The sequence below is a fragment of the Equus przewalskii genome, chromosome 14, assembly GCF_037783145.1.
Source record: "Equus przewalskii isolate Varuska chromosome 14, EquPr2, whole genome shotgun sequence".
Lineage (NCBI taxonomy): Eukaryota > Metazoa > Chordata > Mammalia > Perissodactyla > Equidae > Equus > Equus przewalskii.
Genome location: NC_091844.1, coordinates 31,766,219 through 31,783,094, shown reverse-complemented (window position 1 = coordinate 31,783,094; position 16,876 = coordinate 31,766,219). Strand labels below are relative to the sequence as shown.

Below are 16,876 nucleotides of genomic sequence, written 5' to 3'. Positions count from 1 at the left end.
CACTCAGGTTTCCAGGTGTTTTATCTCTGTTTATTGTTAAAAGATGGAAAAAAGGCATCCTTGCCATGTTTCACATTTAATCAGACTCGCAGGAATAAGTTCATGTTAGAAAAAATTAGAATAAGGGCTAATATTCTATTTTCTATGCTCAGAACATCTGAGAAAGCATTTTTGCCTATTACAAAAGTTTATTTAACAAAAAAGTTCAATACGAAAATGTACATGACCCAATTTTTATGTTGGAGTAAAACAGGTGCTGTGGAGCAGGGACATGTGGAAGGAGCTGATTTCTCTGGGGAACACAGCCTTCGTTTATACTCGTTCCAAGGCTTCTAACATGATGATACTATTTCCTCGTATTACCTAAGAAAAAGAGAAGTAAATTTGAAAAAATTCACTTAACAGACCTATCGATGATTAAAAGAATTTTCACCAAATCATTAATGTTTTTCCAGTTTTAAATGTCAGTTTGTGACTTTTTTCAAGCCACAAGGACCCCAAATAACTCAAGTCTTTCAATCATGAAGCCACTAAGCCCTTTGTAAGTGAGATATGCATCTTCTATATCAAAGGCTAAGTACCCTTTTGAGATGCCAAGTCTCCAATGACTCATTTCACTTTCTAAACTGTAGGACTCAAGTAACATTGCCCATCTGTGCCCCTAAGGGATCCATGAATTAACAGGAATAGGTACAGCAGAATACGTATGTCAGTTCAGGGTGTAAGATCATTGAGGGAACAAACCAGGATGGAAGTTGCAAAAAGCAGGCTTTATGAAGATGGCATTTTAGCTGGGTCTTGAAAATTCCGTAGAATTTGGACGGGAAGAAATTCTAGACAGAACTGAGATGAAAAAGCATAAGAGGATAACGAAAGAATCTACTTTGAATGCAGTAAAAGCTTATGAAGGGAAGTGAGAAACAAAGATAGTATGCATCTCAGAAGGCCCCAAACACCAATCTTCCAGTGTTTGGAGGACATTTTCATGACACAATAAGCTAATGAAAGTTTCACAGTTGGGGGAATAACCACTGTTCTGGCAACTGCATATATAAATATAGAGAATGGGAGAGACCTTAAGAGTCAGGAAGAGAAATTTTAAAGAAAAGGCCCTATGAGCACAGTGCCCGACACAGTAGCCATTCCATAAATGAAGATCAGCAAGGATACTCACGAGAGCATAGGTGAAATGGCTGGTGACTGAATTCAAGAAGGGGAGAAAAATAAGTCAAACTGGAAGGCAAGGGGACTGAAAATAAGGTGCTTCTGGTGGACTGCAGATCATAATGCAATCACAGATGAGGTCAAGCAGAGCTGGATAGGTCAAAGGACAGGAGGGGGATGAGAGGAAACATAATTTATTAGAAAGGGAGGCATTCTGGATAAGATTCAAAGTGGAGCTATGCTTGTAGGCAGCTGGAGTAAAAATAGCTATAACTTGTTCTTCTCTCCCCTCATTCTGCTTGCTTTATATATTACATACACTGTTATTTACTGTCTTCCTCACTCACATGTCATTTCTAGAGGGTAGGGACTTTGGTGCAATAGTCCAGTACCTAAAGTAGTGGCAGGCACAGAAAAGGCTCAATAAGTATCTGTTAAATAAACAAACGAACTCGCATGTGATTTCTGCAGCTCAGACTGGAAAGGAACATGACAGATGGGAGAGTGTCTTGGAGCCTGGCAGAAACCAACAGCAATGAGTATGGAGAGAAGGTGGCAAAGAGTTAAAGAGCAGTATTAAAAGAGAACAATGCCCTGACAATGACAGTGGGGACTGAAGCAGCCTACAGACTCTTACTCTTAAGTGAGGGATAGAAATGAAGAAAGCTAGACAACATGCTTGCCTAGTTCTCAGTTTTAAATTTCTGGTTTATTTGCAACAGATGATGAACATCATATATCACTGATTAAAGCATGAAAAACAGCTAGCTTCCTTTCCTAGCTCCCTCCTAAATTTGTCCATTTCTGATACTTTCCCTAGAACTCAAGGGTGGTGGAGAGAAGTTACTTCAGATAAACTAAAATTTTCAGATCTGAGGGATTTTTTTAGGGGATTCATTAAAAAACAAAACTACGCCACTTTCACCAACATTTTCTAAAGTGCTATTACACACTTCTTTGCCTTCTCACATATATACAGGAAGTAGGGCTAGTCAGTGAACACATCTGCCTTGTGGTGCTCTTCCTTTTTTCCCATTGTATTCCAGGCTCAATTCTCCAAATCAAACTGGAACCATCAGGTCCCGAATTCCAGACGGCTCTCTTTCGTGCTTCAATACTAGTTTTTGCAAAGTGCCGCTCAGGCTTTCAGCCTCTCGAAAGGGCACAGCTGTCTAATGAAGACTACAAACCTACAGTGGAGCTATAGAAGCAAAAAGCTATTAAGAACTGAACTACGAAGCATCATAAAATACAGAATTTTTATTACATTCTTCTTTTTTAAAGATTTTTCCTTTTTCTCCCCAAAGCCCCCCAGTACGTAATTGTATATTTTTCGTTGTGGGTCCTTCTAGTTGTGGCATGTGGGATGCCACCTTAACACAACTTGATGAGTGGTGCCATGTCTGTGCCCAGGATCCAAACCGGAAAACCTTGGGCCTCCGAAGCAGAGCATGCGAACTTAACCACCCGGCCACAGGGCTGGCCCCTTTTTAGTACATTCTTAAGGGAACCTTGGGGTAGAGTGGAATCTTAAGGAAATAAGACAGAGGTGAGGCCACCGACAACCTGGGGATGTCTCAGAAGAGGCTAGTCAAGACATCATTAACTATCCAGCTGACAGACCCTCAAAACAAATTACCTCCCCCTCAGAACAGACACATTCTTAATGCTATTTTTAGTACAATGGCATTATGAAATTCCAATGGCCTCAACAGATTACTGACTTGGACAAGGGAATAATGAAGCCAATGTAACAGTCTCCTTTGCCAAACAACTTGTGAAAAAACGAAACCATAACCAGTGTTTCCCTTTGTTCAACCTCAGAAAAGCTGTTCTTGCATTTTCTTTAGAATATCTTTATATTAAAGACCACTGATATATTACCATTACCTCATTTTCAAAGCGTTAACTTGGCTGTAAAAATTAGTGCCTACTAATACAAACTTCTTTTGGTTACACGAGAAGCACCAGAGGGGGAACAGCGGACCGCCTAAACAGAGGGAGTAGGTGCTCATTATTTGAATGACTTGGGATGGTGCTGTTTTTAACCGAATTCTGTGTAAAGAAAATTAAGCCCATCAAAATTCAGGGGGAAAACTGAGAGAAAGATCCTTGATCTAGGCTTAATTCCTTCTCTGATAAAACTCCAAGAAGTGTCAAAGATTCTCTAAAAAGTTATCTTCCCAAGGTAGAATCAACTTTTAGATGTCAAGTCCTTTTTGAATCCTTTTTTAGCAAATCTGCTGAGGTATGAAATAAAAACTGAATTGACTCTCTATTAGAATGAGGGTTTCCTAATCCGTAAAAGGAAGGGCTAGAGGAAAATCTTGGGGTATTTAAAAACTGTTTTTATAAGAAACTGGCAGCTAATGATTTGCACATAGTTTTATTCATTTTCAACAGAAGCTCAAGGAGAATGTACCTGAGAGGAAGGTCGACTTACGTGAAACTTGGAGGCAAGGGGTAGTCTCCTATCTAGAGACTCTAAGCTGTTCTTCCAACCTTTACCACTGATTTGCTTTTCAAAATGGAGGAATGGAAATACATTTGAAATAAGCAACATAAACCTTGGAAACAGTGATTAAAAATAATTTACACCCCTTTACTGTTCAAACATAAAAAAATAATAGTGAGGCAAAAAATCAAGGCTAACACTTAGGAGTTCTTGCCACCTCTTAGAGGTCTTCATGCTTAAAGATTTGCTAAAACTAAGTTGTCCTTTCTGATTCACCCTTCCCAAGAAACTTGGACTCACCACTTACTGGGTGTATTGCCCTGTGCTGGACAAAGACAGGGATTCACAGCCTGGGTCTTGCTGAGAAACAGCAAAAACTCTTCTTCAGCAGTCACACCATTGTGGCCTCATGAATGCAGAAATGTCTGCTCCTCTAATTAAGAACTCAGTCTTTCCATTCCCCCCTCCCCCCATTTTCTTCCATGTGAATGGCTGTTATCATGATTGTCTCTGGCAATTTTTACCTTGACTACTTTTAAATTCGGATGTGATAAACCAGAAAATATAGGTTGATTATATACACAATTAAAATAAAAAAGTGTAATCTGTGGACTGCATTTGTTAGAAATGTAAAATTTCAGGTTCCACCTCACACCTACTGAATTAGGATCTGCATTTTAACAAGATCTTCTGGGAATTCACAAGCATGCTAAAGTTTGATAAATAGCTCTTAATCCTCACCACACATTAAAAATTACCCAAGGTCTTTTAACCAAAAAAAGATGGTACCATGAGAGATACAGTTTCAAGTGCTCTCGGGTGGAATCTAGGCAGAGTTTGTTTGTTTGTTTTGGTAAAACTCCTCAGGTGATTATAAACGCTCTAGATCAGTGGTTAATCTTTGCCGTACATTAGAATCACCTGGGGAACATCCCAGACTAATTTGATTCTAAGATGCAACTAAGATTGAGTACTATTACTGCTCTAATGAAGGACTAACTATGGGCCTCTAACATAGAATAAAGCTCCAAAATGATTTCCAACAGGTATTTCAAGCCCAAGGACCCCATGGGGTTCTGTATAGGATTCAGATCTAACCTACAGGTAACTGGGACATTATCACAGTTAAATGACTACCATATGTTAAACTAAAAGGGAGCTGGAAAGTCTAATCTTGCTGTAATGTGCCTAACTTCAATTTAATCCAAGAGTTTGATAGAAGAGAAGTTAATGTTTATTCTGAAAGAAAAATGAAATCTCTGAGAAAAACCTTACATCTTTACTTACCACCATTCCAATATTGTTCTGTTGCCCACTAGTTGCCATCTCCACACATTCGTCTATCACAAGATTCATAAAGGGATCAAATCCCCGCAATATTCCTTGGACATGTCTGCCACCATTTAATTTCACTATAAAAAGGGAAAAAGAACTTTTAATAAAACTGACCCTTAACTGTCAACAATTCATTAAAAATTAGGTGGGATAAAACCCAGGCATTTGAGATGTATAATCCACTATCCTTACTATACGCCAAGCGCTGGGCTAAACATTTTACATTTACTTCCCCATTTAAACTTATAAGAACCCTATAAAGTAGAATTGTGCAACTCTTTACAAGGGAACTGAAGTATAGAGCTTTTCAGTAACTGGTTCAAGGTTATAAAGCTACTATGTGGTAAAGTTGGGACTCGAACTGAAGGTGGCTTGCCTCTAAAGTCAGTCTTTTTTTTTTTTTTTAAAAGAAAGATTAGCCCTGAGCTAACTACTGCCAATCCTCCTCTTTTTCAGATTTTTAGTCCCTGTCTAAGTCCTTTGCTTAAAGGAAAAAAGGTTAATAAGTTTTCAAATATTACAAAATAGGAAAATCCTGTTAATTCTGTCAAAGTGAGGGAGGGCTTATACGAAACAATAAAACGTCTGAAGTACTGTAAAATGTATTAAACATCAGAAATTAGGCAAATAAAATTGTCTAGTTAAGACTGTGATAAACTTGCTTAATTAATGGATATGAGTTAGAGGTTGTGTGCTTTGAATTTTTATAAAGTTGCTCCAAGTGTTATATACTGCCAAGACACATGTAAAAAGCAACTGAACAACAGAAAACAAAGAAACTCAACTTACATGATAACTTCTTGTCCATAAATCTAAAAAAGCAAGGGGTAAAGATTATTTAACTCATTTTAAAAATTTAAGCATAAATAAGCACAAAGTAGATATAGCCAAGATAATTTGGTAAAATTTACACAACAGGAATAATGAAATTTAAAAGAGTAAAAACTTTATACTGCTATGAAGGATAAGAGAGTAATGGGACCACCTCAATTAGCACTTACACAAAGCACTGTATTTGGGGAAGGGGCAAGATAATAAACAAAGGGGAAGAGATTTAGAATACATTCATGTACATTAAATTGAGTCTTTATACTGATGTGATTTACAAAAACTTTCTTGTTCAATATTGACCTAATTTTCAACAACTGGATTTTATAGCCCTAACAGAAAAACAAAGATTTGGTTACTTCCAAAACCAAACAAAGCTGTGAAGAAACGAGAAGGTAATCAAACCATATCAATTCAATAGGCATTTTAATTTATATTTGAGACAGTAAGTAGTGTTATTTCACTTGATATTAAGCATCAATCTTAAGTGTTCAGGATATTCTTCAACACAAGTATATTTTAGCAAAATAAATGCATACTTTGAAACTTTAAACAATTTGAATTAAGAAAATCCCATCTCAGCAGGATAGTCTGAGACTATCAAGAATTTTACCTCTTCTAGTTATAGGCTAGAAAACAGGAAATTTCATTCAATATTAACGTATAAGATATGGGAGAATTCAAAGATAAATATGACATGGGGCCTGACACAAAGCGTGAGAAGATAGATTTACAGATAAAAATACATAGTGTGATGTATAAAATCTATTTGAATAGGATGTACTACATAAAACATAGCAAATATCACACACATGAGCATATCTAACCCTTACAACAACTTTGTAAGTTACGTACTATTATTACCACCATTTTATAGATGGGGAACTGAGGCTTAGAAAGGTTAAGTAAACTGTCCAAAGTCACACAGCAGGTGAGAAAATTTGAGCAAACACAATGGTTCAGTTTAGCTGGAGAACAGCACACTTAAGAAGTGTGTGTATTACCTGGTGCTTGAATTTCAGATAGAGGAGCCTGAATACTGGGTCAAGAAGTCTGGACTTTATTACCCAGACAGCGATAAACGATTAAAGCAAAATCAGGCATTCAAAAGACTACCGTGGCAGTGATTTTTAAGAGGTGGGTGGGAGAATTCAGTACAGCCAGGATATCTCAACCTTGGCATACTGAAATTTGCGGCCAGATAATTCTTTGTCGTCGAGGATGTCCAGTGCATTGTAGGATGCTTAGCAGCACCCCTGGTCTTTACCCACTAGACACTGATAGAACCTGACTCCTTACCCCAACCCAGTTAAGAACCACCGAGTTATGCTAAACCAGGAGGCGGGTATAAAAGTGTAAAGGAAGATGGTATGTGTGAGAAAGTAAACTTAGAAAAAATTTTGGGAGGCAGATCTGACAGAACTTCACAATTCATGAAATCTAGAAATGAGAAAAGTATTAAAACTACTTTGATTCTCTGAAATTCTTAAATAATATCTGTTAAGAATCAAAAAGGAAATCTAAGACTATAAGTAGAGAATGGTCCTTTTGTTAAAAAATAATTACCATTTCACCAGCTCCTGATGAATCCAGAGGATACTTACGAGATTTTACCAGCTCACCAATAAAACACCTTTCAGATAAGCATTTTCACGACAGTAATTTATTTTTCTTAACGCTAGCTTATGATTTAATAATTAAGTCTTTAAGAGATCCAACTAAGATACACGTTTTTGCAGAAAAGATGGCTTTGATACAAAGGTGCATAATTAAACGCAAAATTATGAAATGCTAACTTGTCCTTAAGTCTGACTTCTTTCTGGAGCTAATGATAAATAAACCATACACAAGGCAGACCAGATGGTTGCCTTACAAACTGATTCCTGGAGCAATTTTGCATCCTTTGTGCTATCCAACTAGTGCATGCAGAATTCCAGCATTACATGGTATAAACAAGATAGAGAAGTACTTAGGAGACATGGGACATCTTAAGAGTGTTTGAGGAAGTCAAAGCGTTTAATCGGGCCCTATCTAAAGTAGAAATATTCTACTTTGACTTGATTTTACTGGGTGCAGGGGAAACTTTATCCTCTGATTGGAAAAATGAAGGTTCTCCCACAGCTCTGTTCACAGAGCAAGGTATCACATGACATTCAAGTTTGACTTAAGTACAAGAAAGCTAGAAAAAGGAATGTCTAAGTTAAAATTCAAAGAAACAGCTACAAACACATTCTAAGATCAACGCGGCTTTGGATTCCTCATATACTATCGAACACCAGCATTCCATCCACCTCCTTAGTTCCTCCTACACTTACTCTCCAGCCACCTTATCGAGAACAAGATGCTACTCAAGATGTTCCTCAAAGGGGTGCATTCGAGATCTTCAGATAACGAGGGAGACGGCGGGGGAGACGTGGGTCCGCAGCTCGGTTCAGGGAGGCAGGTCGGCGGAACGGAGGCGCTTCGCTGTCCCTGGTAACCACGCTGACCAAGACGAACGGGACGTGTGCGCGGGCTTCAGGCCCCGAAGCGCGGGACCCAGCCGGATCTCGGCGGCCTCGGACGAGCATGCATGCCAGGCGCACTGACGGGACATGGCGGGGGACCTACAGAGCTCGAGGCACGCAAAGAAGCTGCCACTTGAGCGCGGCCCTCACGCATACTTACTTTTTCAACTCAGGAGGGTGAGCTTTGCTCATGATGTCTTCTCACCGAGCTCAAAGATGCCTCCAAACGCAATTCACGGCTTCCCTTACGCTCCCGCGGCAGGCCCGGCGTTTTGCGTCTGACGTCGCTGAGCCCGTGAACCAATCGATTGTCTGCAGCGTTCACATTTCACCTCGCGATACTTAGGGGACGCCCGAGAGTGTCCGTCCGTCTTGAGCTTCCGGCTGAGAGGCCAGCGATTGGCCAGGATGGAGGGGTGGGGCTTCGAGACGTCCTACTCCGTTGGGTTTCCTCTTCTGTTAGACTGAGATAACGTCCGGTTTCTAGCTTCTGAGCGACACTAGTCACTTCGTTACCTTTGCGTTTCGCATCGTTTGTCTTCTTCAGAGATACTAAATGAAAATAAACTCTGGAGGTGTGGGCCCCTAATATCTCTTTGGCATGCATTCCCACAGCATACTGTCATGCTAAGCCTAGGGTTCCAGTAACATTTCAATTATTGACCTCTACGCCGGAAGAGTAGGGTGACAAGGCTTCAGTTTCCAGGACTTTGAATCAAGACCCCGGAAGTGTATTCCTGGCTGACGTCCTCCAATTCTTTAACACTGCCTCCAGAAGCCCACATAATGTACTTTGCCCCTATATATAAAACGTGAAGTGCAGCGCACAAACGATCTCTAATATGAGGCACTGATTTTCAAGTCAAGAGTGTAGAGTGTAGAGTGTAGAGGTGGTCTCTGCCTTGTTCCCAGTTAAGTTACCCAAAATAGGAGAATGTATGAATTAAATGCAATAAAGATTATAGAAGATGTAGGCCAAAACAGAAAAGCCTTGGTCATTTTAAGTAGGGGATTGTTCTCCAAAATTCAACTCATTCCTAACGTTCAGGAATGACTTTATTTAAATATCAATCATAGTAAAGACTTAGTTAAACTCATCATATATTTTGTATTCTCTTGTCACTCAAAATCTTAGACATTGCATTTTCTCTAGAGGGATCATAATTGTGTATCTTTTCCAACTCTTGCTGTTAGTGTTTATTTGAAGCTAGAGACCTGACATGGCTATTTATTTTATTTTATTGAGGAAGATTAGCCCTGAGCTAACATCTGCTGCCAATCCTCCCCTTTTTGCTGAAGAAAATTGGCCCTGAGCTAACATCTATGCCCATCTTCTTCTATTTTATATGTGGGATACCTACCACAGCGTGGCTTGATAAGCAGTGTGAAGGTTTGTGCCTGGGATCTGAACTAGGGAACCCCGGGCCACTGAAGTCGAACACATGAAGTTCACCACTGTGCCACTGGGTCAGCCTTGATGTGGATATTTAATTTCTTTTAGCCTTATAGACAGGTTCTATCTTTTTACATTATGGACTTCAACTCATACGGCCCTAGCCTGCCCTCAAAGTTTTTCCCACTTACAATGAACAAGTCCTGCACCCAAACCATAACTAATTTTCACTCTTCTGAACCTCTTAAGAAGCTTATTTCATACATTACAAAGAGAAACATGAGAAAGAGAATATATAACTTTCTCAAGTTATATATTCACAACCCAGATATGATGAAACACACACAATAGTGGAGGAAAAATTAAACCTTATTTATTTTTAAAAACCCAACCACTAGGAAAATATATCACAGCCTTGAAACAGCAAACAGACAGGCTATATTATCATCTCAAGTGATAAGCAGGTAAAAAGACAACAAAGTCCTTATCAAATGATAAGGTGCCAGATTTGGGGCAGGAACACTGCATGTTGCAAAAGCCCCAGGCAGAAGTGCTATTTGGTATTGGGGGGCCGCCCCTCTTTTGCTCTAAAGGAGTCACAGCTCACCCATGAGTTGCTTACTTTTTCTTCCTTGACCTTCCTGTTGCTAAAAGGATTGTCTCGATAGGGCTCTCTTACTTCAGGGGCTAAGTAAGCAGCACTGGGTTTAGGCTTTCATTCCATTCTGTTCTATGAAAAGCAGGTTTTCCCAAATTCAGTACTTCAGAACTCTCTTAATTAAGCAGCCAGCAGTTCCTCTTTCACTCTTCATTCCTAGATACCTGTATATAGCACAGTTGAACCCCTCTTTCCCATCAAGGGAGAGTGTTCCTGCAAGATTGTCCTGTCACTGCTGCAGACAGCCTCCGGGCCCGACGCGGCAGTCCGTGAGAGGGAAGGTCTGTTTCCCATCCCCAGTATGACACGGCCTCTCTCCAGGGTGAAGGATGGAATGTGTGAGAATTTTAAGAAACACACATCCACATCTTGATGGCCAGAAAGGGATATTCACAAGAAACTTTTCCAAGTTCCTATGCAAACTACCTCTCCCAACTCCACATCTTAAATCAACTTCATGCCCTTGTATATAAAACAAAACCAAGCAAAACAAAGACCCAGAAACCTTTTTCTGCCTTCTAAATTAGTTTATGGAAAATGGTGTGGTGATCCTTGCAGTCAACAGAAAGTTGTCAACAAACGGAGAACACCTGTCTTCCCACTCCACCAGATCATAGGCAGGTGAGAGGAAACTGCCAGCCTGCTGGAACCTGTGTACTAAGAAGAATCTGGTACCTCGGAGGGCTCTGGTTGGGTACAAGGGAGATCCCTACAGCCAGGATAAGCACTCGCCACATGAAACAGGCTCTCAGAAACTCTCCTGTGCTATCTCTGACTCATATTTTAGCACCAGTTTTTTCCATTTCACTTTCTAGGAGTGAAACATAAAGAAACCAATGTCCAGAGGAAAGTGACATATGCCTTAAACTCGCTGCCATCCTTAATTTCTTCATTCATAAACTTTGCTTAAAAGACCAAAATTCCCATTCCTCTTTTTAAATAGATTCCTGTCCTTAGCCCCACTGGCCAATGGCAAAGACTTCTATTTCCCAATGGATGAGAGAGACTCCTTCATCTTCTTGGTCATGGTTGGGATGAGGTGCATGTGGTCATCCACACATTTGGTCACACAACTCTCCAGCTGCCGCTTCACTTGAAGCTCTTTACTTCCGGCATCTATTGAATCTTTGGCTTTGTCATTGCAATGCATGGTGCACCGGGCCAGACGGTCCTGTGGCAAGAAGGAAGAGGGTAGAGAAGGCTGAGAGGTTGGCCTCCATTTCCCGAGTACTTACCATGCGCCAGGCGCTCTGCTACATATTTTGGCTTGACATATATTATCTTGATCAATTAAAGGGACACTATAGTGCAATCAACAAAGATTATACTGAAACGGAGGGTGGTACCTGGAGGTCCCAGACAAAGCATTACTAGAAAGCAGGTGAATGACAGAATAAATCGTAAAGAAGCCCTTTCCAGAAGTGAGAAGTAACTAGAGGCTACTGTTACTCAATTACAGAAAAGCTTACAAACATCTCGAGTCTTTAATGTCTGTCCTTGCTACAGAAAAACACTCAATTAACCAACATTTATTGAGCATCTACTATGTGCCAGGTACTCTTCTAGCGCTGGGGAATACAGTGATGAGTGAAACAGATAAAGTTCTTGCCCTTGTAGAACTTACATTCCAGAGACGAGAGAGAGAGACAAACAAAATAAATAAGTGGAGATGTTGAGGAAACAGTTGGTTATATGAATCTGGACATCAGGAGTGAAGTTGGTCTAGAGATACAAATGTAGGCATTGTCAGCATATAGATGATATTTATAGTTATGAGAACAGAAAACTAGACGGAAAAGAGAAAAGGTCCAGGGACAGCTCTGGGCCCTCCAACGCTCAGAGGCTAGAGAGGGGAAACACCAGCAAAGGAGGCCAAGAAAGAGGGCCATGGAGGGAGGTGGAAACCAGAGTGAGGTGTCTTGGTAGCCAACTGAATAAAGTGTTTCAGGGAGCTGGAGAGTGATCCACTGTGCCAATGATGCAGAGAGGCTGAGGAAGATGAGGAAAGAGAAATGGCCACTGGATTTAGACCCACGGAGGGGAGTAGTAAGAGCAGTTCTGGCACAGTGGAAGGTAAGCCTGACTGGAGAGGACAGAAAAGGGAATGGAAGGAGCAAGTTATACAGAAATTCATGAATCAATTTTTCCAAGACTCTATCTATAAAGTCAGGTGTCAGAAGAAACATAAAGGAACTCATCGGAGTTCCGTGACCTTGGAGAAGTTATTCCTTTATAGTGTCAGTAATTTTGAAGAATTTTCTATAGCAGAATGTAAAAATGTATCACATTAGACATAATGTTTCCATGTGAACAGAATCCCAGGCTATGACAAACTGCTTCAGAAGTGGGCCCTGCTTTCCCCATGCTCCAGAAAAGCATATTCAGAGGAAGGGAGTAAAATGAAGTTGTGGCTACCTTTTGCTCCAGAGAGGGATACAGGGGGCTCTTAGCGACCTCGGAGGGGCTTGCGAGGCAGGCATCAGTGAGTCAACGATAAGGCTTCACACAAATGACTGCTCTTTAGTGACATGGGAGCTGCAAGTGTCACTTGGATGTAGCAAGTAGGGACATTCTTGGGTAGACACTTGTGTGGGTGTGTAAGTCCACAAATGATGGTAGGATCTTGCTCTAATCTGCACCTTTTAAAGATGATCCTATTCCACTTTCCTGGGGATTCGGCTGTTGTAAGAATGAATTATTATGCTTCAGAAACTTTATACTATACAGTATACATATATTTGATGTCTGTGGGGAAAAAAAGCCTAAGTTCTTGGTCACGAACTCCCTTGGTGACTCCCTTTTACATCTTTGTTTCTATGGGAAATACAGCACTCAATCTCTGGCACTTTTTCCAAAATGTCAAACCCTTGTGAAGATTGGTTGGCCACAGGACGGTCACAAATGTTAAAAGAACCAAGACGCTAAAACCAAGAGTTTTGAACAAATGCTTGTCATCTCCCGCAAAAGAGCCACATCAAGGACTAGAGCCCTCTCTTTGGGATATTCCTCACCTGGAACTTCTCCAACTCGCTGGTCACCAGGGCCTGGGCTTGAGCCAGAGGCGCGTGGCAGCGCTCAATGCACTGGTGTACCTGCTGCATGGACGCCTGGCTGTCCTCACAGCAGCTGGCGCTGCACCGGAACATGAGGCCCTGTAGAAGGAAGGCAGAGAGAGGTTAGGCAGGAAAGCCTCTGGTGACAGAGATGACCGCGGAGGGCAAGGGAGGCTAGGAGCATCTATCTATGCACCTCTCCTTAGAATAGACATCAGAACTTAAAACCACGAAGGGAAAGTTATCCTCGGTGCCTAGCAGAGTGTTTCATGGCCTTCTTGCTGCTGGCTCACTGGCACTTGTTGCATCAAAGGCTGGGTGGATGGGGAAGGTGGCAGTGGTCAAACAAAGCGAAGTTCTGAAAACCACAGGGTTCAGAGGTCAGCAACCTAGTAATCTACATTCCACCAGGGGACAACCGATCCATTAATCGACTCAAGGAGCACTACAAGGGAAACCCACAATCTGGCTAGGTAGGCAGGTCCAACAAAACACTTAGGGGATCAGAGCAGAGCAGCATATGAACCAGCGCTGTGTGGAGTGGAGTTCGGTGCAACAGAACCGGGCATGACCTGGCCATTGGGAGGCCGAGCGCCTTCGTCTTTCCGGTCTTTCACCTTGGCCGTGCTCTTTCTGGGCCTCGGGATGCTCACCTGCAGAAGGGGCCGCGCAAGAGGGGCAAGTAGGGGAGGCCGAACGCCTCACACCAGGGGCTTTCTAACCCTGGTCTGGGGACGCCCTCTTCCCCGGATCGGCCTGGGTGGAAAACGGCCTTGCGCACAGATTTCATCCACTCAGTCGCAGCTCCCGAAGTTCTGTCTGTGGGCAAGGCGTGCTTCCGAGGACGCCGCGGCGACCCCAGGGCCGCCCTGACCCGGGTCTGCGGGGAGGGGGACAGCGGCCCGGGGCCTCGCGCGGCGGCTGCGGGAAGGGGCCGGGAGTCCCGGGCCGCCGGGGCTCCCCTCGCATCGGCCTGCGCGCTCCACTACCTGCATCTTCCGGATGTTCTCTCTCTCCAGACTCTTCACCATGGAGTCCACCGCCTCCTGCACGCGGAGCTGCTGCAGCTCCGCCATGGCGACCCCGCACTGCGCCCCGCCGCGCCGGCGCCCACATGGACTCCAGAGCACCGGCCCGCCCCCTCGCCGCCGCTTCCCAGGTCACCGCGGCCCGCCCTTCCCGGGCCACGCCGCCGCCTGGCGTTCGAGAGGAGCAACTGCAGCCGCGCGGCCTCCCTCCCTCCCGCGGACTCCCGCCGGCTCCCGCTCCCAACCGGACCCCTGCGGCCGCGGTGCGCGCCCCACCGGAGCCGCCTCGGGCAGCGGAGGGTTGGTCAACCTCCCCCGGCAACCGGCCGTGAGAGCACTACGACTGCCTTTCTCCCTCCTCTCCCTCCCTCCGTCCCTCTTTCCCTCTTTTCCTTCAAATTCTTTAAAAAAAATTTTAATGTAATTAACATAAAGATGAATATGCCCAGATCTTAGGTGTATAGTTGAGGAATTTTAACAAATCTTGCCTTTTCCCAATCTCCGCCCTTTCTTCCCCCATTCCCCCACCTCTGACCCCAGGCAACCACTGATCTGCTTTGTCACTACAGATTACATTTCCCCTTTCTAGAACGTGTACATAATCATTCTGGCTGCTTCACCTAGCATAATGCTTTCGAGATTGAGTTGTGTCCTTGGTTCCTTATACCACAATTTGTTTTTCCATTCCCCTTGACAAATAGAAATGGCAAGCAATAGGATATATTGGAATAGATGAGGAAGCCATTTGGTGTAAACCTAATTCGGCCTGACCTCGTTTTTCCAAAGGGGCCTGACCATGGCCGTTGAACATGCGTTGTATATCTGCTTCTGACCTTCCCTATGGCAAGAACAAAGGCCCTTGAGATAAAGGTGCAACTTCCCTCCCCCTCCCAACGTTGGCATTTCCTTAAGGATTAAGCATCTTTCCTTAGACTAGGAACTGATTGCTGCGCTCACCTGTGACCGCCCAGCTGGAGACAACAGACTTGCCTCCTGCTAGGTCCACTGAGATAGCAGACTCACCACCTGCTGTGTCCATCAAGTGCTGTGCTGACAGGGCAATTGTGGGAGGGACATTTCAATCATATGTAAAGCATCCTCTTTGGGGGTATATAACCACTCTGTGTACCTCACTTCTTTGGTGCCCTTTCTACCTTCGGGAAGAAAGGCCCCAGGCCATGGTCCTCAGATTTTAGCTCAGAATAAACTCTCCCTAATTTTCATTTATAGAGTGGTTATGGATTATTTTCATCGACACCCTGTTGATGGACATTTGGGTCTTTTTCAGTTACTAGCAATTCTGAATAAAGTGGTGACTGAACATCCTTGAGCAAGTCTTTGTAGACATAGATTTCCATTTCTCTTGGGTAAATATCTAGAAGTGGAATTGTTGGATTGTTGGTAGATGTATATTTGTGCATTTCTTTCTTTTTTTTTTTTGAGGAAGGTTAGCCCTGAGCTAACATCTGCTGCCAATCCTCCTCTTTTTGCTGAGGAAGACCGGCCCTGAGCTAACATCTCTGCCCATCTTTCTCTACTTTATACGTGGGACACCTGCCACAGCATGGCTTGCCAAGCGGTGCCGTGTCCACACCCGGGATCCGAACCAGCGAACCCCTGGCCGCCAAAGCAGAACGTGCACACTTAATGGCTGCACCACTGGGCTGGCCCCCATATGCATTTATTTCTAATAGAAAATTATTAGCCTCAAAGGCAATGCAGGGGCTATAGGTATTCAATCGACAATGAAGCATTTACCTGAGAGCAACAGCGAGCTGTTTCTGTGCTTCTGGAACAGTTCTATCTGGAATGCCCCACCCCCATGCCCAGCTTTACTAATTTATGCATTTATTTATTAAACATGTATTGGGTGCCTGCTAGACATGGAGTACTGTGATATGGACGGGGGTCCATAGGGAGCATCAGCGAAGGTGGAGGGGGCAGACACAGGCGATGCTGGAAGAGCTATGGAAGTGACCCCAGGTGGCAAGAAGGAAGAGAGTGGTCCAGGTGCTTTCTTGGAGGAGATGATGAACAGGTGTTTGCCTGGCACACAAGAGAGTGAAGAGAATGCCACGCCAGGTCGGGGAGCCGCCATGAGCAAAGTAGAGTGTGACAGAGCTTGGAGCTTTGGGGAACCCAAGTGGTTCTGCTGACTTGGAACCTCGAATAGAAAAGGAGACTGGTGAGTTGAAAGGGGCCCTGACACTGGAATTTAGGCATTTGCTGCCATTGGACACTAGATGGCGGGAGAACTCTGTTTTGAGGGTAGTGGGACGCTTGACTCAACCCAAAGTCCTTTAAAAGAAAGCAGAGTTCTTCAAGCACCAGGTTCTCTCTAGCGCACGAGTTGGTAACTCCCGGAAAACCACTGTTCAGGGTCCCAGACATCCTTTCCATTTCAAGCTGGACTAGTGGCGCCCCCGGCAGCCCTGGAGTCAGGGTAAGGCCAGCT

General features: G+C 43.3%; 2 protein-coding genes across 4 annotated transcripts; both read right to left on the bottom strand.

The window, feature by feature from the left end:
• Positions 1-8: 8 nt before the first annotated feature.
• On the bottom strand, positions 9-8,970 carry SNRPG (small nuclear ribonucleoprotein polypeptide G). 2 transcript variants are annotated; one of them, XM_008514837.2, is made up of 4 exons: positions 8,450-8,970; positions 5,744-5,766; positions 4,907-5,031; positions 9-363 (listed from the first exon to the last, which is right to left on the bottom strand). In XM_008514837.2, exons 1-4 carry the CDS (start codon positions 8,479-8,481, stop codon positions 313-315), a joined length of 231 nt encoding a protein of 76 aa, XP_008513059.1. In that variant the 5' UTR covers positions 8,482-8,970; the 3' UTR covers positions 9-312. The 2 variants fall into 2 exon arrangements, with proteins under 2 accessions (XP_008513059.1, XP_070428521.1); XM_070572420.1 differs by lacking the exon at positions 5,744-5,766 and having other exon boundaries at positions 8,450-8,468.
• Positions 8,971-10,033: 1,063 nt separating this feature from the next.
• Positions 10,034-14,598, bottom strand: FAM136A (family with sequence similarity 136 member A). 2 transcript variants are annotated; one of them, XM_008514836.2, is made up of 3 exons: positions 14,383-14,598; positions 13,352-13,492; positions 10,034-11,511 (listed from the first exon to the last, which is right to left on the bottom strand). In XM_008514836.2, exons 1-3 carry the CDS (start codon positions 14,467-14,469, stop codon positions 11,323-11,325), a joined length of 417 nt encoding a protein of 138 aa, XP_008513058.1. In that variant the 5' UTR covers positions 14,470-14,598; the 3' UTR covers positions 10,034-11,322. The 2 variants fall into 2 exon arrangements, with proteins under 2 accessions (XP_008513058.1, XP_070428520.1); XM_070572419.1 differs by lacking the exon at positions 14,383-14,598 and adding an exon at positions 13,590-13,751.
• Between the last annotated feature and the right edge of the window lie 2,278 nt (positions 14,599-16,876).